At 42.0% G+C, this 20,814-nt stretch overlaps 2 protein-coding genes across 5 annotated transcripts in view; both read left to right on the forward strand.

Annotated features, from left to right (window-relative positions):
- The window catches only part of LOC143036960 (uncharacterized), a 120,765-nt gene extending 111,679 nt beyond the window's left edge, over positions 1 to 9,086 (forward strand). For 3 of the 4 annotated variants that reach the window (XR_012967444.1, XR_012967445.1, XM_076205021.1), the window contains one exon: positions 8,215 to 9,086. Coding sequence is in view for 2 of the 4 variants with exons in the window: in XM_076205021.1 (XP_076061136.1) it covers positions 8,215 to 8,349 (135 nt within the window). In the remaining 2 variants the exon portion in view is untranslated. The remainder of the gene's footprint in view (positions 1 to 8,214) is intronic. The other variant, XM_076205020.1, reaches the window with a different exon arrangement.
- Positions 9,087 to 12,439: 3,353 nt separating this feature from the next.
- The window catches only part of LOC143036957 (uncharacterized), a 30,115-nt gene continuing 21,740 nt past the window's right edge, over positions 12,440 to 20,814 (forward strand). The window contains exons 1-11 of the mRNA XM_076205014.1: positions 12,440 to 12,600; positions 14,233 to 14,474; positions 14,585 to 14,873; positions 15,022 to 15,127; positions 16,365 to 16,504; positions 17,311 to 17,524; positions 18,492 to 18,607; positions 19,183 to 19,299; positions 19,387 to 19,545; positions 19,697 to 19,826; positions 20,049 to 20,309. Of these exons, the coding sequence (XP_076061129.1) occupies positions 12,463 to 12,600; positions 14,233 to 14,474; positions 14,585 to 14,873; positions 15,022 to 15,127; positions 16,365 to 16,504; positions 17,311 to 17,524; positions 18,492 to 18,607; positions 19,183 to 19,299; positions 19,387 to 19,545; positions 19,697 to 19,826; positions 20,049 to 20,309 (1,912 nt within the window). The 5' untranslated portion in view covers positions 12,440 to 12,462. The remainder of the gene's footprint in view (positions 12,601 to 14,232; positions 14,475 to 14,584; positions 14,874 to 15,021; positions 15,128 to 16,364; positions 16,505 to 17,310; positions 17,525 to 18,491; positions 18,608 to 19,182; positions 19,300 to 19,386; positions 19,546 to 19,696; positions 19,827 to 20,048; positions 20,310 to 20,814) is intronic.

Raw genomic sequence — 20,814 nt, forward strand, 5'->3', positions numbered from 1 at the left:
CGGTCAGGAAGTCGGCTAGCCATGCTACCAAGTGTGGTTGGATCCCCAGTTGTATGGCTTTGGAGATGATAATGTTATGGTCAACAAGGTCAAACGCTTTCTTGAAGTCAATAAAGGTCAAGGCTAGAGAAGTATTGCGCTTGTCTAAGTGGCTGTGCAAGAAGTCCAGAAGATTAACAAGATAGTGAGTTGTGGAGGAGGATTTCATGTTGCCATACTGTTTTATATCGATTTGATCTTTAATTTTGTTGTATACTGAGTTAAAAACAAAACCCTCACATATAAGGCTTGGGATTGGGGTGATAGCAATAGGTCTAAGGTCGCTTAGTGACTGTGGGTTCGGACATTTGGGGATGGGAGTGATATATGAAATTTTCCAATCACTGGGACAGGAGTTTTGACTCAGTGAAGCATTAATTATGGAGGAAAGTGGGAGGGCAAGTTCTAGGGCAAATTCTTTGTAGATTTTGATAGGTAGATCAGAAGGTGTTGTAGATCTGTTATACTTTAATTTACTTAGTTTAGTGGCAACGTCAGCTTTCTGGACAGGGGCAGGGGGTGAGGGAGAGGGGAGGTAGGCAGGTAGGCCGGAGAAGTTAAGGGGGGGTAAGGTCTGGCAGATAGAGGCGAAGTGAGTGTTAATCTCTTGAGCAGCTAAGTCAGGTGGTAAGTGTGAAGCGCAGGGCAGGTGAGAGGCTTGATTATTTTGTAGCCCGCAGAGAGCTTTGATCTTACTAAACCACTGACTGTTATTTTGTGTTTTGAGGTGTTCTATTTTATTAGGGTAGTACGAAGACTTTGCAATACTTATCTCCTTGATGACTTTATTTCTGAGGGATCTGAAGAGGGGTCGATCAGTGTAATATGCCCTGTTGCGTTGTTTAATTAGACACTTAATACGGGGGGTCATCCAGGGGGCGTCTGATCGGTTCACGGAGAAGTCCTTGACCGGGAAAAAAAAGTGGAAAGCTTCAGTAGTGGTTGTTGAGTAGTTTTTCCACTTGGTTTCCACGTCCTCGGCTTCCAGAACCTCCGTCCAGGGATACTCCACTATCCACCTCCCAAACTCCCTCATGGCAGAGTCAGGCATGGGGCGGTGGTGTCGAGTGACCTTAGTTCTACGGATGGCATTGCTGGGTGCTGGCGACCACTGGATGGTGATGTGGGTACTCCTGCCGATGGGGGGGAGAGGTCTGGGAGGGGAGTACTGTTGAGCCATGTCGGTCATGATGAGGTCGAGAGTAGTTTGCTTGTGGGTGGGGAAGTTCACCACCTGAGTAAGACTTAATTGATGTAGAATCTCACTTGTGTCTAGCCGATTATGTATGTATGTATGTATGTATGTATGTATGTATGTATGTGTGTGTATTATATATATATATATATATATATATATATATATACATATATATATATATATGTGTGTGTGTGTGTGTGTGTGTGTGTGTGTGTGTGTGTGTGTGTGTGTGTGTGTGTGTGTGTGTGTGTGTGTGTGTGTGTGTGTGTGTGTGTGTGTGTCTGCATGTATTGTATTTATGTATATATGTATGTTTTCACTGTATGTATGTATGCATGTACGTACGTCTGTATGTATGTATGTATGTATGTATGTATGTATGTGTGTGTGTGTGTATGTATGTGTGTATGTATGTGTGCATGTATATATGTAGGTATGTCTGTAACAGTATGCGTGTATGTAGGTATGTCTGTATGTAACAGTATGCATGTATGTATGCATGCGTGTATGTGTGCATGTATATATGTAGGTATGTCTGTAACAGTATGCGTGTATGTAGGTATGTCTGTATGTAACAGTATGCATGTATGTATGCATGCGTGTATGTGTGCATGTATATACTGTATGTAGGTATGTCTGTAACAGTATGTGTGTATGTAGGTATGTCTGTAACAGTATGCATGTGTGTATGTAACTGTATGTATGTATATATGTATGTATGTATGTATGTATGTATGTATGTATGTACGTATGTATTTATATATGTACGTATATGTGTGCGTGCGTTTGTGTATGTGTGTGCGTGCGCGCGCGCGTGTGTGTGATTCACAATGGTCTTGAATCATATGTCGGACTCGTGATCGACAGCTATGGCCCTACCCAATGAGAACTCACAGTTCGTTATCCAACGCAGTGACAGTTCCGCGCCCTGCATAATTAGCACGTGAGTTTCTCTGGTAGTAGACCAGCCGACGTGACGTAGCCGCCGTAGCGAAGAAATGGGGACAAACCGCTGACAATTCCCGTACGAAATACTTCTCTCTTAATAGTCCTCTGGGCAGGACCCGATAACCTCATTCGATCGGTGAATGAAAATCTAGATTCAATTCGAACGCGCAGTTAACAGAAATCATTAGTGACCTGTTTGGTTTGTCGACAGAATAAGCTTTGGAAGCAGCATTGGCCAGTTTAGGGCGTCGATTGCGAGGTGGGTTTTTCCTCGGGTGAATGAAATCGCCTGGCGACAGCTAGAACGATGGATGGATGGCACAAATAGTAGTCAGCGTGTTACCATTCGTACAAAGGTAAAAAGGAGTTAATTATTATGATCAATAGGCAGGAAAAGAAGGTACTGCAGCATGCATCTTACCTACTAAAAGGAGTAACTTTATTAAGTATACCTAACGTCAGATGGAATAGATAAGAAAGTTCAAGACAATGCAGTGTACCGTAACTTACCTACTGAAAGAATCGACTACTGCAGGCAGGTCTGAGATGGTGTGAAGGAAACAGATGTAACGTGTTTGCTTCGCTTAAACAAAAAATAGGTCTCTCAGGGAAGTAAATGCCTTACGTCCTGACAGATAAACGTAATATTACTGGGTATGAATGTAGGTTATCAATTAGTACGGGGCACAGAGAAGTAACAGACCTAAGGGATGATACTGACGTCATCCGGTCCGCAATGACGTCTACTCAACGACACCAATCCAACACTCGATGCACTTGTTTGACCAGCATGGAAGGTCTGCAACACTTCATTGCATCCCCATTCACATCGGTATTCCAGGGAATAATGTTGCAGATGATGCTGCCAAGGCAGTGACGAGGTTCAGCACAAAAACACTGCCCCTGGCACCCACGATCTCACGGATCAAAATTCTCGCATGCAGCATCTGATGCCTAATGTACGATGCATCACACCACTCGCGTTATAAAATATAAAGTCACTGATGTATTACTCGTTCTCTTTCATTGAATAAATACAGAAAACGTGATAAAATCAGTTCACAGAATTCGGGGGTTACTCACCTACAACTACAAAATAAGAACATAAGAACATAAGAAATAAAGGAGACTGCAAAAGACCATAAGGCCTACACTAGGCAGCTCCGTATCCATCACCACCTGTCGTCCCCATCCATAAAGTTGTCTAATCGTTTTTTAAAACAACTGATAGTTTCAGCGCTTACTACGTGGTTACTAAGTTTATTCCATTCATCGACCACCCTATTTGTAAACCAATTCTTGCCTATTTCCTTCTTAAATCTAAATTTGTCCAGTTTATACCCATTACTGCGAGTCCTGCCCTGTTGTTTTATTATGATGACCTTGTTTGCATCACCCTTGTTATAGCCTTTGATCCACTTGAACACTTCTATTAGATCACCCCGCACTCTGCGTCTTTCCAGAGAGTGTAAGTTTAGGTGCCTAAGCCTCTCTTCGTAAGGCAAATTTCCGAGTCCTTGTATCATTTTGGTCATTCTTCTCTGTACTGATTCTAGTGAATTTATGTCCATTTTGTAGGACGGAGACCAAAACTGTACCGCATAGTCAAGGATGGGTCTAACTATCGCTAGATAGAGTTTAATAATTACCTCTGCACTTCTATTTGTTACCGTCCTAGCAATGAAGCCTAATGCTCTGTTTGCTTTATTTCTGGCGCTAATGCACTGCTTCCTGGTTTTAAGGTCCGGACTCACCAGAACTCCCAAGTCCCTCTCGCACTCAGATTTTTCTAAGAACGTGTCATCTAAGTTGTATCTATTTTCGGGGTTGTGTAGCCCTACGTTTAACACGCTACACTTAGAGATATTGAAGTTCATTTGCCATTTCACCGACCATGTTAACAGTTTATTAAGATCATCCTGCAGAATCTGGGCGTCTTCTCCTGACCTAATTAGGCGTCCTATTTTAGTGTCGTCCGCAAACTTACTAACATCACTATTTAACCCATCGTCTAAGTCGTTTATATACATAATGAACAATAAGGGACCCAAAACCGAGCCCTGGGGGACCCCGCTAGTAACATTGCCCCACCTAGATTTTATTCCATTTATGGTGACCCGCTGTTTTCTGTTACTAATCCAAGCTCTAATCCATTCTAACACTTTTCCTCCTATGCCATGGGCTTTGATTTTATTTAGTAGTCTCTGGTGTGGCACTTTGTCGAACGCTTTGCTAAAGTCAAGGTAAATAACATCGTAATTTTCATTGTTGTCTGACGCCTTATATACCTTATAATCAAGACGCCTATGCCGGTATCCTCGTATACCCACTCGTGCCTCATGACGCCTACGTAGGTGTCATCGTACCAAAGAGCTTAAGGGCCAGGAACAGCCACAGCAGCCAGTTTTATATCACGGAATCCGCGTTGTGGTACTACCTCGTCACTAGGTAGCGTCCACAAGATCCGCTGCAAACTCTGTGGGGCCGAGGTGCAACAGCCCCTCCATCAGTACCTGTTAGAGTGTAGAGCCACGGCCATCCTTCGCCTTTTAGGGCTCCGCCCGTCACTCACCTCCTCGGCAGAGGTGGCGGTACACCTCACCATCTCCCCTACCGAGGCAACCCTCAGCATCTTTGAGGCACTCCCTCCCCCTGGCGCCGCCGACGGTTGAGGGGTACCCCACTCCCTTCCCCTAAGATCAGGGTGCCCCCACAAATAACATTGGCATCGCGTGGACAACAAAACGTGTATATGAACTTCGGACCATCTGCAAGGTTGAGGTCCAAGCGGGAACCAACCCCGCAAAAAAATATGTATAAATAAATAGATAAATAAAATAAATGAATAAATAAATAAATTCAATAATCAATCAACGGAATCTGAAAAAAAACAAGAGCAACCAAAAAGGTGTTATAGGAACGAGCTCTGACACGGGGTGACTATGAACATGTGTATATACTGTATGTACGTATGTATGTATATACATATATATATATATATATATATATATATATATATATATATATATATATATATATATATATATATATATATATATATATATAAAGTATATATACACTCGTACCAGTGAAATATATTATATATGATCATTCTGGCTCTCGCGGGGATCGATCAGGAGACTATCGCAATGCCAAACATACTACAGGTGCGTTTACATTGTAGACATTTTAGTTGCATTTGTTCTAGGAGTGTTATAGCTAGAATTAATATCCGATCTCGGTAGACTTATTGTTGCATAGTTAAGGGTAAGTCATGTGTGACTAATCTTCTATCCTTTTACACTAAAGTATATAAGGCGTCAGATAACAAAGATAATTACGATGTTATTTACCTTGACTTTAGCAAAGCGTTCGACAAGGTGCCACACCAGAGACTACTAAATAAAATCAAAGCCCATGGCATAGGAGGAAAAGTGTTAGAATGGATTAGAACTTGGATTAGTAACAGAAAACAGCGGGTCACCATAAATGGAATAAAATCTAGGGGGCAATATTACTAGTGGGGTTCCCCAGGGCTCGGTTTTGGGTCCCTTGTTGTTCATTATGTACATAAACGACTTAGACGATGGGATAAATAGTGATGTTTGTAAGTTTGTGGACGACACTAAAATAAGACGCCTAGTTAGGTCAGGAGACGACGCAGAGATTCTGCAGGATGATCTTAACAAATTGTTCACATGGTCGGTGAGACGGTAAATGAACTTCAATATCTCTAAGTGTAGCGTGTTAAACGTAGGGCTACACAACCCCGAAAATAGATACAGCTTAGATAACACGTTTTTAGAGAAAACTGAGTGCGAGAGAGACTTGGGACTTCTAGTGAGTCCAGACCTTAAAACCAGGAAGCAGTGCATTAGCGCCAGGAATAAAGCTAACAGAGCATTAGGTTTCACTGCTAGGACTGTAACGAATAGAAGTGCAGAGGTAATTATTAAACTCTATCTAGCGATAGTTAGACCCATCCTTGACTATGCGGTACAGTTTTGGTCTCCGTCCTACAGAATGGACATCAATTCACTAAAATCAGTACAGAGAAGAATGACCAAAATGATACATGGACTCAGAAATTTGCTTTACGAAGAGAGGCTTAGGCGCCTTAACTTACACTCTCTGGAAAGACGCAGCGTGCAGGGGGATCTAATAGAGGTGTTCAAGTGAATCAAAGGCTTTAACAAGGGTGATACAAACAAGGTCATTATATTAAAACAATAGGGCAGGACTCGTAGTAATGGATTTAAACTGGACAAATTTAGATTTAAGAAGGAAATAGGCAAGAATTGCTTTACTATTAGGGTGGTCAACGAATGGAATAGACTTAGTAACCATGTAGTGAGCGCTGAAACTATCAGTTGTTTTAAGAAACGATTAGACAACTATATGGATGGAGATGACAGGTGGTGATGGATACGGAGCTGCCTAGTGTAGGCCTTATGGTTTCTTGCAGTCTCCTTCATTCTTATGTTCTTATTTGATGATCTTATGTTGTAGTGGACACGGAGAGGAGCACGTTCCGAGACTACTCTAGATGTATCTGTTGACTCAAGTAGATTTGGTTGCTCTAGGTAGAGAAATGTTGTACAACGTGAGTAAAATGACGCCCAAGGAAGAATTGAAATGGGATAGGGATCATACAGTGCTATTGATAGAACAATTTGAAAAGTCCCCAGAATTGTGGAATGTGTCGTTGATGGAGTACCACATTAAAGAAAAGAAGGCAAGTGCTATGAAAGAAATAGTAAAGATATATTCCTGACTCGGAAATCACACGAAAGTGGCACAATCTGCATTGCCAAATGAAGAGTAAAATGAGAAAAATAAAAAATAGGGAAAGTGGCATGGGAGGTGATGAATAATTTGACTGTAAAAACTACATGCAATTTTTGCGACGCTTTTCACTTCCTGATTGAATGCAATGCACCCCAAGGAAGCACCAGTGCATATATGATAACAAAATCTATATTTTGTACATTTAATTCGTACATAATTATCAAAGGTACACCCAAAATTACTTCTTTATTCAAATATTTTTATATTGCCATTGGAAACTCACCCTTTTGTCATGAAATACAGCTTAAATTGTTCACGAGTGTCTTCAGCTATCCTTGTACAATTTTTAGTTGTACCTAAACGTTGCAAGGAACGGTGTTAGGCAATCCATCCTGTCTCCAACTTCCTGCTTTACAAATTCCAGAATTCTTCGTATCGAACGTACCAGAGGGAGCATAAATTGAATGAGATTTTGATAGGAAAGAAATTGTGTAGAGCAGATAGGCATAATGCAGTCTCTTCACTTTTTCTGGGGCGACCTCCATCGGCTCTCAAGATGCGGAATCGAGCAATTATTAGGCCAAATGCGTTTTCGACTACCAGGCGTGCTCTGGATAATCTGTACTTAAAAATGCAATTTGGGTCAGGTTGATTAGTGAAAGGAAAGGGTCTCAATAAGTATCATTACAATACAAACGCTTCGTCAGCAACAACAATGAACAGTACAAGGTCATCATTATCCGTACAACCTACCCGCCGTTCAATTGGTATATTCAAATGATTGTCCTCTAAAACTCTTGATAGTGAGCAAGTTGTAAATCTTACTCAGTCAGATATTCGCCCGTTGCAACCAACATCATTGTATAAGAATATATATTTGGCATCAACCAATGTCAATAGCACAGTTCTGTAATTGTAAGTGCACAATGTAATCGAAGTATAAGCTTCCGTTGTTTCGTGGGTGCTTCATAACGATGTTTGCCATCACGTGCTTCTATGCAATTAGGAAATTGCCATTTCATTTCAAAATCCTTAGTCACTTTGTACCATTCTTCTGGAAAAACAAGCATTGTGTGTTAAGATATAGTATTCTGATTGTAATTAAGTTAGGTTTGGTTAGGATGTGTGATTTTTTTTTCTCTTTTTTTAGATTTAAATTATATAATCTTAAGGAGCTTCTTTATTTACCCACATTAACTGCCATATGGTTTTACACAATATATTTCTGTTCTGTTTTTCAGGATCTGACAAATTCGGAAAACATAGTAAACGAAGAATTCACACAACCTTCAGAGGAATGCCAAGTTGTTGTCACACCTACTTCTGGTACAGAACACGGCAAAAAAGAAATTTTCTTGTGTAAAGAAGAAAGTTGAAGTAATGAAAGAAGAGACTGCATTGAAAAAGGCAACTGGTGTATTACGTAAACCACAGGATGACTACTCAGTGTTTGGAGACTATGTTGCCTCTGAATGACGCCGATTACGTTCAGATGAAAAAGAGAAAACTGAAACGCACCATTATGAAAGCTATAACTGAAATGAGTAAGATAAAAGACCTGCAATATTCATCATCATCTTCATCAATTCATATTCCCCTAATGTTCATTTAATGATTCTTAAAGTAATGATGACACTAATGTCGACCATGGAATAAATACCCAAATCTATTAACCTAACCTAACCTAACCTAACTTTTTTTTTTTTTTTTTTTTGGTACTCGAACTTATGGCAGTAATATCTTACTTTAAGATAATTTTCGTTCAGAACTTTGCATAGTATCTAGCAAATATTGGGTATTATATTGGAGATAGTGACTGATATACGGAACAAGTACGTAAGTGAGTGGTAACTGTCCCCTGTAAAAAAATACGTCTGATAATTTCATGTTTGGCATTATTTACTACAATATTTTGTTCCTTTCATCTACATGTATGTTTTGTAATAAGTGTACACATATACTCGTATATTCAGGGTTTTATTTATCCATAGCACTTACCAGATACTAAAAATCGTAGTGTAGCGTTAACCTTTCTGAAGGGGTTAATGGTTTCCTGAGATGAGCATCTCGGCCACTTGTTTTCCAGCAAATATTCATAATCTTTGGCACACATACGTAGAAAATTATTATAGAATACTGCGTCGCCATCAAACAATTCCTTTCAGCAGTTTTGTATGTGCTCCATTTTCATTTCATCTGGCTATCCATTTTCTGACCCAAACACTTTTCTTTCTCTACTTTTCCTCCAAACCCTTCATTATGACTAATGCTGCAGCTGAAGCAACTAGTTCCCTGGACCGTAACATATCACCACACACAAGTCTCAAGATTGACTGCCTGAGACTTCCTCGTCAAACGAACACCAATGTACACTGACACTGGAGCAACCTCACTACATTTAATCTACCACTACTCTATCAAAGCCCTAGGGCAGCGTTTCCCAACCTTTTCCGACCATAGCACCCCCTGTTGTCATGTCTAAGCAGTCCAGCACCCCTATCTTGCTATTAGAAGGACAAAAGAAAGTGAAGTGTACTGTTTGATGATTTGTTTTCTTGATTCCTCAGAACTTAAATAAATTGACAATATTGTTTGTAGAAGAAATAAGAACACTTTAGAAAAATAAAATAACATGGAAAAAGTCAAATATGTACAACTGGGTAATCAATGATACATATATCAATGTGATTTTTATGTGCATCACTTCCCAGCACCCCCTATAATTGATTTCAGCACCCCAGGTTGGGATACGCTGCTCTAAGGAGAGTAAATTTTAGTGCAGTGTACACACAATTCAGATTAGTCTTGCTAGACAAGGCCAGGTCTGGCCCGATTTTAATCTACAGTGTACACGCACCATACCGATTACTCCACTGAGGATGCGAGAGAGCTGCAATCTGATACCAACTAATACCCAAGAATAAAAGTGATTGCCAACCGTCGTCATATATCCCTCTTTTCACGCAGCTCCCGATCTCAACCGTGAAGGACAATAGAGCAGGACCGATTCCTTTATTTGCTTTGCCGTTGTAACATGGAACAAATCACTCTTACTAGTGAAATCTTTCACTAGAGTAATCGGTAGAGTGTGCGGCGGGCATTACTTTAGTCCCTGAATCGATACCTGCGACAGCCGGAATGATTATTTGAAAAATTTCACTGTTACGAGTGATTTGTTCAATGTTAGTTACAACTATCGTACTACCAGCCGCACACTCTGCTGATTACTCCAATGTGTGTGTGTGCTTGTGTTTGTGTGTGTGTACAGTTGTTGTTTGCTGACGACAATGCACTTGTGGCAGGACCAGAGGAGGGATAAAGGAAGTTTATGACGGGGTTTGGGAAGGTGTGTGAAAGAAGGAAGTCGAAGATCAATGTGGGTAAAAGTAAGGTGATGAGATGTACAAGGGGAGAGGATGGCAGCAAATTGAAAGTGAGTATTAAGGGAGAGAGACTGGAGGAACTAGATAGCTTTTAATACTTAGGGGCGAATGTGGCGGGAGAGGGAGGAGTGGAGGTGTAGGTAGAATACAGATTGAGAGAAGCAAGTAAATGCTTTAGTGGATTAAAGAATGTAATGAAAAAGACATCTGGGAATGGATGCAAAGAGAAGATTGCATGAAGTAGTGATTGTGCCGACAGCAGTGTATGGGGCAGAAACATGGAACATAAGAGAGGAAGAGTTTAAATGTGTTTGAGATGAAATGCCAGAGAAGTCTGATAGGGGTTACTAGGTTGGATAGAGTAAAAAACGAGGTGAGGAGGAGAGCGGGAGTGGAAAGGGAGTTGAGAGATAGGGTGGATGAAAGAGTATTTGGATGGTTTGGACACATGGAAAGAATAAGTGAAAAAAAATTAGTAAAAGAGATGTGGAAGGCAGAGGTGGATAGAGTGAACATGGCGGGGCGACCAAGTAACGGATGGATGGATGGGGTAAAAGGGGCACTGGGAAAAAGGGGGATATCTGTTGAGGAAGGAAGGGAGAAGACAGAAGATAGAGCTGAGTGGAGAATGGTTGTGTATGGATGGTGCTGTGATGCAAGGAAGTGGGTGGGTGGTGTATGGGGGGTGAGGGAGCATGTGTAGATGATGTTCTGACGCAGCCCAAAGGGATTTCTCCCTGCCTTCTCTTTTTCTGCATAAGGGGACGGAGGGGGGGGGGTCGGTCATTGAATGAAGCGGACTTGCTGTGGATGTGCTCTATCTTGCTGCATTGCTTCTGACCCAGGGCAGTGGGCAAGATGCAGAGATGACCCGTCTTCCAGGAGGAGCCAAGAAAAGAGGGAGGGGTGGTGAAGAGGAGCGGAGTATGTGGGGAGGAAATGGGTGGGAATGGATTTATGCTTTTTGACTTTGGCTACCTCCCTTGTAAGGGGGGTCGTTGGTATATGTATGTATTATTATTATTATTATCATTATTATTATTATTATTATTATTATTATTATTATTATTATTATTATTATTATTATTATTATCATTATTATTATTATTATTATTATTATTATTATTATTATTATTATTATTATTATTATTATTATTATTATTATTATTATTATTATTATTATTATTATCATTATTATTATTATTATCATTATTATTATTGTTATTATTATTATTATTATTTTTTTTTTTATTACTATCAATATTATTATCATTATTACTATTATTATCATTATTATTATGATTATTTCCAGGATTTCGTGTTTTTTCTTTTTTGTATTCTTCTTCCCGTTCTTTCAATTCCTTTTTCAATTCCTCCTATATTTCTTGTTTTGAAGCGCGTTGCATTGAGGAGCATACCCTGCAATGAGGTTCCCACCCAATCGTGTAAAAAAGGCCTTGCGCAAACTGTCACATGTCTGAACTTTTTCCCAGATTCATGGAAGTACTGTGCCGGGCGATGACGTTATCAATGGAGAACAGTTAGTTTTTAAGGGTATATAAATATAAATATGAATATATATATATATATATATATATATATATATATATATATATATATATATATATGTATGTATGTATGTATATACACATACACCTCTCAATTTTCCACCACCCCCTCTCTCTAACTGTTTCTGTCTCATTTTCGTCCTTTCTCCCTCCTTTTCCCTCCTCTCTCTCTCTCTCTTCTCTCTCTCTTTCTCTCTCTCTCTCTCTCTCTCTCTCTCTCTCTCTCTCTCTCTCTTTAACAATCGACTCTCTTTTCCTTTCAGAGGGAGTGGGTGGGTGGCTGTGGGGGTGGTCTGAATTTGAACCTTATTTCGAGTAATGCCACTGCCGATACATCAATTTCCTGTGGGCCACTTTTCCTTTTTGTTTGTGCCATTATCTTATCTGGGGCTGCACCCTGCTTCCCAACCATATTTTCTGGTTCGCAGAAAGACCTCCCGCGCTCTTCGAGGTTCGTCGTTCCTGGACCCGACCCTCCCAACTCCAGACGATACGCCTATAAAAGTGACGCTCGCTCTTGTGTCGCCAAACGATTACCATGAAGACCTCCACGCCCATGTTGCTGCTCCTGTTCCTCCTCCTTGCCGCCGAGGGGCCGCGCACGGCTACTGCCTTCCTTGCCACCTCTCTCAACCTGACAGACCCAGATGTGGCCCAAGTTCTCTGCCCCAATCAGGTGAGTGACTTGGTGAGCTCTCGAGGTAACAGTCAGACCTTCCCAGCAGCAGTACGTATGACACCTGAATACTAGAATCCACTGCTCGCAGCCACCTATTATCTAGTGAACCATACCCCGTATGGTCGTATTGCCCGCGACTGAGGATGTCGTGGTCACCCTGATGGAAGAAAAAATAAAAAGACCAAAGTAATTGCAGTAAGTGAGGTTCCCGAGGAACCGGGAGACGAAAGTGATGGAGACTGAGCGATACTGCGCTTGCGCTGAGATGGGTGGTGGCCCCTCCAGGCTCGTCATGGCAAATGGGCTGAGCTGCCTAATTGGGAACTTTGTTTTGAATAGTTACCGGGCCCCATGGAGCCTGTGAATTCTATCATAGCGCCCGCGAGGGTTCAACAGAGATTCTTATGCATGTTGAGGCACTGAGACAAGTCGAGGGATTTGGGAGAAGATACGGGTCCAATTCCATGTCTATTCCTGACCGGTTCCGCAATGAGCTTCTTCAGAGGAATGACACTCTTGATCTACTCCATGGTCTCACCATGTAGGCAGGGGATGCGGGAGATCGGGCAGAGGCATACAATAGATAAATTAATTTGTTATAAACTAATACAATTTAAATTTCAAATAACAGTTCTCGTGTAGTGTTGTCCAACAATGTGGAAATGTACCTGTTAGGTCTAAAGGGTACAAAAATGTGTTATTGGATACTTTTCTTTTTTCTGTAAAGATCTTACCAATAAATTATATGTGTTGGAATATCTCGTACATTAGGTCACTATTTATATCAACCTGCGGTCGGGCAAGAGAGTGTGAGGGGTATTCAGTGCGGAATGACCCTTCCTTCGACACACATTAAACAACCTCACTAGCCAGTCCACTATTACCGTACCTCGTTTCTTCAGACACTCCGCATGACACCGGTCCATTTTCAAAACTACTTGCATATCATCTTTTCTTATTCCTTCTCTATTCTCCTCTTCCATCACCGTCATTTTCTTAGCGCCTCCTACTCCTACCACTAGTCCCTCCCTATCCTCCTCCATATTTAACAGCTCCCTAAAATACTCTGCCCATCTTCCCCTTACTGCTTCCTCTTCTGTTAACACCTGTCCACCTGTACCTTTTACATTTTCTTCTCTACTTGACTCGCCTCCCCTTCCTCTCTGAACTTCCTTCCAAAACAACTTTTTTATTACTTTCATTTTTCTCTCATATTCCTTCCCCATTTCACACCTGCTCTCCTTTATCTTTTATTTTGTTTCTCTCCTTTTTTATTTGTACCTCTCATGTGTTTCTCTCGTCCTCCTTTGCAAGTATGTGTGTGTGTGTGTGCGCGCGCACGCGCGTGTGTGTGTATATGTGTGTGTGCGTGTGTATGTGTGTGTGAATTTGTATGTGTATGTGTGTGTGTGTGTTTGTGTGTGTGTGTGTGTGTGTGTGTGTGTGTGTGTGTGTGTGTGTGTGTGTGTGTGTGTGTGTGTGTGTGTGTGTGTGTGTGTGTGTGTGTGTGTGTGTGTGTGTGTGTGCATGTATAATCATAAAAATATATTACTGTAGCAAAGGGTATAGAAGCTCCTGTCCATCCTAGCGATCCTCCGTCCCTTTCATCAAGCCTTCGTTCTCCCACAGATGACGGGCCCGACAAGTAACCACAAGGCCATCACTCGCGAGGCCATCCGCAGGAACATTCGTAATTTCTTCCTGAAGAATCCTCCGACGGGAGAGCCCAGCTTCAACATCCCCACCACTGCCAGCCTGGAGGAGATCTACCAGACCTACTATGGCCCCAGGAGTTCCCCCGTCAGGTTCATCAAGGCCGTGAACTCCATTGCAAGCGCCAACGTCCTCTTTGACTCGATGGACCAGTTCCGGTAAGGACAGGCGAAGCTACTCCATGTGTTCTGTTTCCAATTAACCTTTTCCTTATCAAGGATATCCAGGGTGTACTGTCATTCCTATGATTCCCATCTCTCTCCAACAGCTTTGACCCGAGGCTGCACGGGGACGGAGAGCAGCTGGCCGCGTTGCAGCAGACCCTGTCGCAGCGACACGCCCAGATCGCCACAGCTGTCAGCAGTACCCAGGCCTACTCGGCCGCCCGCTCCCTCCTGGGCGAGTCGCTTCACACCATCCAGGACTTCTACGCGCACTCCACTTGGGTCGAGCTCGGCAACCATGACGTCGTCGAGGGCCTCGGGCTGCCCGGCTACGACATCGGGACCATCGCCAACTCAGAGGAGGACGTTTGCTCCAGCTGCTCACAGGCACAGGTAAGTCAGGACGACGAGACATTCTTATCAAATTAGACCTGTACATAGTGTCGCGTCGTCTGTCTGTCCTGCTCTCTCAACACTCTTCTCGCTCTCGGCCAGGTAATGGCTCTGGTTTCCTTTGAGGTTTCTTGTGTGTTTCCTCCAGGGAACTTGCCAGGGTAACGTGATTAAGGGCGCTGGGATGAGCAGCGGCTTCTACACGTACAACGACACCGACGCTGAAGACTTCCTCCTGTCCAAACCCTCTAAAGGTAAGAACCGATGTCAAAAGCAACAACCGTTACTTTTGTTTGTGTAAGAGGCTCGTAGATGAGGCTCGTAAATATAAGTAGACAAATGGGGTAGATAGAGGGGTAGGTGGCAGGAATTTAATTTCTATGAGTTGGGTGTTTGAAAAAACAACAGTTCATAAGCGAAAGAGTTGCACAAGCTCGCTCTCTGCCTAATGTTTACAGTCACCGGAGATCCGATTTCATTGTATAATGTCCATTTTTATGCTGATTTTATGCTGTTCTGATTGAAGAAAGGATGGAGGAGGAGAACATTTAATTGGCTCACGATTGAAAGATCACGCCCTTAGGGGAGGTTCTTATATCTAACAGTAAAGATCATTGGACTAAAGAAATCATGACGTCATTGCAGAACTGACCTAGTACCTAAATTGAGGATTCCTGACGGGAGTCCCTTGGTGTAACTTAAAGAACCAAGTGTAATAATATTCGGGAAGAAAAGAAAGAAAAATTAAGCTCCGTTTATATACCCTCTCCTATACATATAATAATTGGAACTTGACTAAGTCGGATGATCTGAGGCATGGGGCCTACAAAAGAAAATAGTGAGTGACTAATCATACGTAACAAAGACAGTGGTGAAAGGAAAGTAGAAAGTAAAAGCACGAAAGAAAGACGGCCAATAGAGACGACAACAGAGTGGTGAAAGGGGACTATAAAGGGTCACAGTTTTTGGTAGGATTTAAATCAAAGTAGACTAGCAGTGCAGATTTGTGAGGGATAACTTGATCCGTCTGTTACGATTCCACTTGAATGAAAACAAAGTTCACTCCAAAATAACCCCCATCAGGAAGAGAGTGACCTGAAAACGTCTCATGTCATATGCGAGGACAAATGCACCAAAGGGAAGCCCTCCCTTCAACGTATGTTGGCATGACGACTGTGAAGCTGCAATCTAGAACTAGCTGAATTAATAATTAAGATCATCCTTGATGTATTTCGACTGAAGCTGGGGATATTAAGGTCCCAAAGCAGTTGTTATTCATTCAGTTTTATTTTCTGTATACTCATGAAAGTGTTAATGATAATTACATATTGTATATTTGTAAAATATTAAAAAGATATCTTTGCATAAATGTATTGAGTTAAGCACAAATTCGTAGATGATAAAAAACGTAGAAAAATATATAGCTGAGATACAGATTAGTAAAAAGAAAATAAATTAGTCACGTAACTAAGATTTTCGTTTTTCTTGTAGGAGGCAAGTGCAGCCATGGCGGGTACTTCGACACCTCTGCCCTTCTGGAAGCCGTGGGCGGCATCAACAAAGACACCTCCTCGCCTTGTTTCTCACCACACCACCATCTCCACTCGAAGGCGGTCGAACTCGCCATCCAGGTAAAAGAAAAGAAAAAAAAAAATCTTCTAACCTCTTCCAATAGTCAAGTTTCCACGAGAAAAAAAATCGCACACATAAGTATAGACACACTTTTCATCATCCCTCTTTCATTTAATGCTTGATCATTTCCGAATCTCTTCAAACGCCTCACCAGGACTATGCCGGCGCTTCCGGATTAAAACCCCAAGACTATGGGTTGCTACTGGAAAGACGATCGAAGGAGGAAGTATCAGTTAATACATGAAAATACTTGTTGATACCGCGTCTTCTCTTCCAAGCCTTATTTTCTCTCTCTCACCGAAACCCAGGTGTCGGCATGCAAATAGCAATTTGCACTCTGTCTCCTACTTACTCTATTCTAACTTTTGTTCTAGTGTTGGCTGTTACGCATATATACCCAGCGATCTTGTTCTCAACCTACATCCCGAACAATATTTTCAACCATTTGTGTACTGTATATTGTCTTATCAATAATGTGTGTGGGTCCCTTCGCAGTATAGTGAGCATTTCTGAGTTGAGAATCTATGAAGTGTTTGCACTTCTCGAATGTATGAGAAATATGTTGGAAATGTGATGTCAATTCTGTGTTCAAACAAATCTTTCATTTTGGACTAATTGGAGTGAAATCTAAGCTCTTATCTTATAGACTGTAGGTCACCTGGGATCCTTTGATGCTTTCAATGACGACGACAACGTTGTTGAGTGTGCATCGGTGTGGTACATGCTTTAAGAATCATCTTGACTGTACTCTATCAATCCACCAAAAACTATTTCGACTAAGTCTTGCTTCCTTTACCTGCTTCAGGCCACAGACACCTACCTATCCCAAATCCTGGACGTGGTGCAGAACGACAACTACCGTCGCTTGTTCGACCTCTATCACGGCTCAGCTCTATCTCTCGTCATTGATTCTACGGGGTCGATGTCCAACGACCTCGACGCTGTGAAGAAGCAGACTGCGCTTATCGTGGCCAACTCCTCCCCAGAGCTTTACATCCTCACCGAGTACAAAGATCCAGGTGGGCATTTGGTTTGATACGTCATAAGTACATAGACTCGGATACAATCGCCGTTTCGAGTTTTTGTGAAGGCCATCTATGGCGGCTCAACAGCGCACCCAATTGACCTCAAGTTCTCCCATATATCTTTCTGGGAAGGAGCGCTGGACTTTTGTTTGTGTTTGTGTGAGTATGAGCTATTTCTGCCTACTCGTAGGAGTAAGGGGTCAGTTGCCAGATGTCAGTTCTCCGTATGTGAAAGACTGGTGGAAGATACTGAATGTTAACAGAGGTCTGAGTCTGATCCAGGAACAATGATCTCTCTTTTTCTGCCCCCCTCTCCATCTCCCCCCCTCTCTCTCTCTCTCTCTCTCTCTCTCTCTCTCTCTCTCTCTCTCTCTCTCTCTCTCTCTCTCTCTCTCTCTCTCTCTCTGAGTAGATGAGGATGTCAATTGACTTTGGAAACGGGAGACTGTAAAAGGATTCTACTTTGCGCTTATCTCGTAGAACCAACACATGTAGACACCCATTACTGGTCCTTATATCCGTAACAAACCCGAGTGGGGGAAAACTTGGATGTTATGGGAAGTTTATTGGAAGACTTAGCTAGCGCTGAAACAATTGATTATTTTAAGAGAAAATTAGATATCTTTGTGGATAGGAAGGAATGATAGGTAGTAATGGACATGGAACTGATTATTATAGTCTTTATGGTCTCTTGTAGTTTCCTCTATTCTTATGGACATATGTTCTTATATTCACAATTACAAAGGAGGAGTATGCCGACAGGAAACCTTTTGGTCCATAACTAGGTCCGATGCGAAAAAAATTGATGATAAATAGATAAATAAATAGATAAATAGATAAATAAATAAAAAATAAATAAATAAGTAAATAAATAAAGATAATAATACCAATAAGAAATAATAAAAACAAATAAATAGATAAAATAAATAAAAACAAATGACGACGATTTTTTCGGTTGCAGAAGTTGGACCTATCGTCAAGACCGACGACCCGGACGTGTTTCTAAAGGCAGTCAATGCACTGCGAGCCAGTGGTGGAGGCACTCTCCTGGAAGAAATGTTCTGGCCAGCCCTCGAGGTAAACGCACCCCCTAGTAACTCTACGAAGGCCTGCATAAAGGATTTTATGCAATACAGTATATATCGTGTCACGTGGGCACCCTCGGTGGAATGACTGGGCCGTGAACTAAGTCATTCCTTTTTCAAGGGTCGTCGTGACACGATGGTACGGCCTTCGTCTTATAATAAGCAAGCTGCTCAAACGAGGGTTCGAATCCCAGTAGGGAAGTTTAAATATATATATATATATATATATATATATATATATATATATATATATATATATATATATATATATATATATATATATATTTGTGTGTGTGTGTGTGTGTGTGTGTGTGTGTGTGTGTGTGTGTGTGTGTGTGTGTGTGTGTGTGTGTGTGTGTGTGTGTGTGTGTGGAACCACATAGGCGGTTCAATAACTCACAATATTGGCAAACGCTATCCTGGTCTCGCGCCTTCCTAGAAGAGAGATTTTCCACTATTCTAGTAGACTTACATGGTATCGGTTTTCACTTTGTATTACTGACACTCAGTGCGGTATTTGTCCATATGTGTATATTTCTATGGCTTGTGTCCTCTTTCGTTGATCAGATGGCCCTCGACAACACTCCTGAGTACGGCGATATCTTCTGCTTCACGGATGCCGGAAGCAAAGAGGGGCAGATGATGGAGGGTATGATCGCTCGCGCCCAACAGCAGCACTCCAAGGTAAACAAAAAAACAAGTCGTCCTGATGAAATACTCGTCGACTTAACTCGCCAAAATATTATTGAATGTGTGTCTTCCTGTTCCCAGGTGAATGTGATCTACAGCGGCAGGATGCGGTACGATTTGACCGAGGTGGATGAGTACCGTCGTCTCTCTGAACTCACTGGAGGACTTTTCATCCCGTCGGACAAGTTCGACATCGATGAAGTAGCTAGCATCATTACCGAGGGAGTCGAGTCGTCTGACGTAAGCAGAGTTCACTCCTTCTCTTCCCACCCCAGTGTGATGCTAAAGAATGAAGTCAACGTTTGCCTGCATATACTCTTTACATTTTCTCCCCTCACTCCGTGAGTGCACACTCTTGTCAGTACAAGACCTAAATTCTCATTGGCCACAGGTCGACATCACAATGTTTAAGAGCGGTGGCAGCACCATGGAAACAGTCATCCCCATCGATGACTCCATATTCGACTTCGAAGTGCGCATTGCCGGAAATGTGTCGAAAGCAGTGCTGAAGGACATAACAGGTAGGAAGCAAATGGAAACTGGAACCAGGCAACACCTTTCTTTTCGCCTGATTACCAAAATCGTGATTACGCACTATTTATGATGACATTAGTGTGATTCTTCTGCTGATTACGATTATCTCTGTGTGTATATGTGTGTGCGCACATATACGTACACGTATGGGTTTATGCAATTCTGTCAGTTACGATTCACACAGTAAGTTCTACCATCTCCTTACCAAGGCACGACCTACAATCTGACCGATCGCAACGCTTTGGAGTCTAACCCGGCCATATCCGTGATCTCGCACACGCCGACCCTTAAGGCCATCAAGTTCCTGTCGCCTCGCTACGGCAAGTGGATTCTCAGCACCCAAAACAAAGAACCTTTCAGCGTCGCCATCAGCGCAGCCTCGACCCTCAACTTCCTCGGTGACCTGACCACCTTAGACGTTTCACCGCCCCACCCACACTACCGACCCACCATGGGTAGTCCGCTGACACGTAAGTGAGATTTACTTTCAAATAAAAAATGTGAGAGTGCAATGGACTAAGTCACTGTTTATTTGTTACATCTCAGCTGGGTTCGAGTCCTTAGCTTGACCACGTATCAGTTTCCGTATATGCCTCCATCGAGTTCCTTGTCAGTTTTGACCGTGATGACATGGAATCAAAGTGAAAATTAATGTGGTTGAAAAGATGAATTGAATATATATATATATATATGTGTGTGTGTGTGTGTGTGTGTGTGTGTGTGTGTGTGTGTGTGTGTGTGTGTGTGTGTGTGTGTGTGTGTGTGTGTGTGTGTGTGTGTGTGTGTGTGTGTGTGTGTGTGTGTGTGTGTGTGTGTGTGTGTGTGTGTGTGTGTGTGTGTGTGTGTGTTCCCAATTGTTGATGATGTTGGCACACGAGAAATTTATGTATTAAGGATTGAGCTGACGTTGGCGTTACTTTCACGCAAGATTTTGGATACTAATTTATTTACCGATCTTTTCTTCCCTGTATCTTT

This window comes from Oratosquilla oratoria, chromosome 21, assembly GCF_046742065.1.
Source record: "Oratosquilla oratoria isolate Oo_2021 chromosome 21, ASM4674206v1, whole genome shotgun sequence".
Classification (NCBI taxonomy): Eukaryota; Metazoa; Arthropoda; class Malacostraca; order Stomatopoda; family Squillidae; genus Oratosquilla; species Oratosquilla oratoria.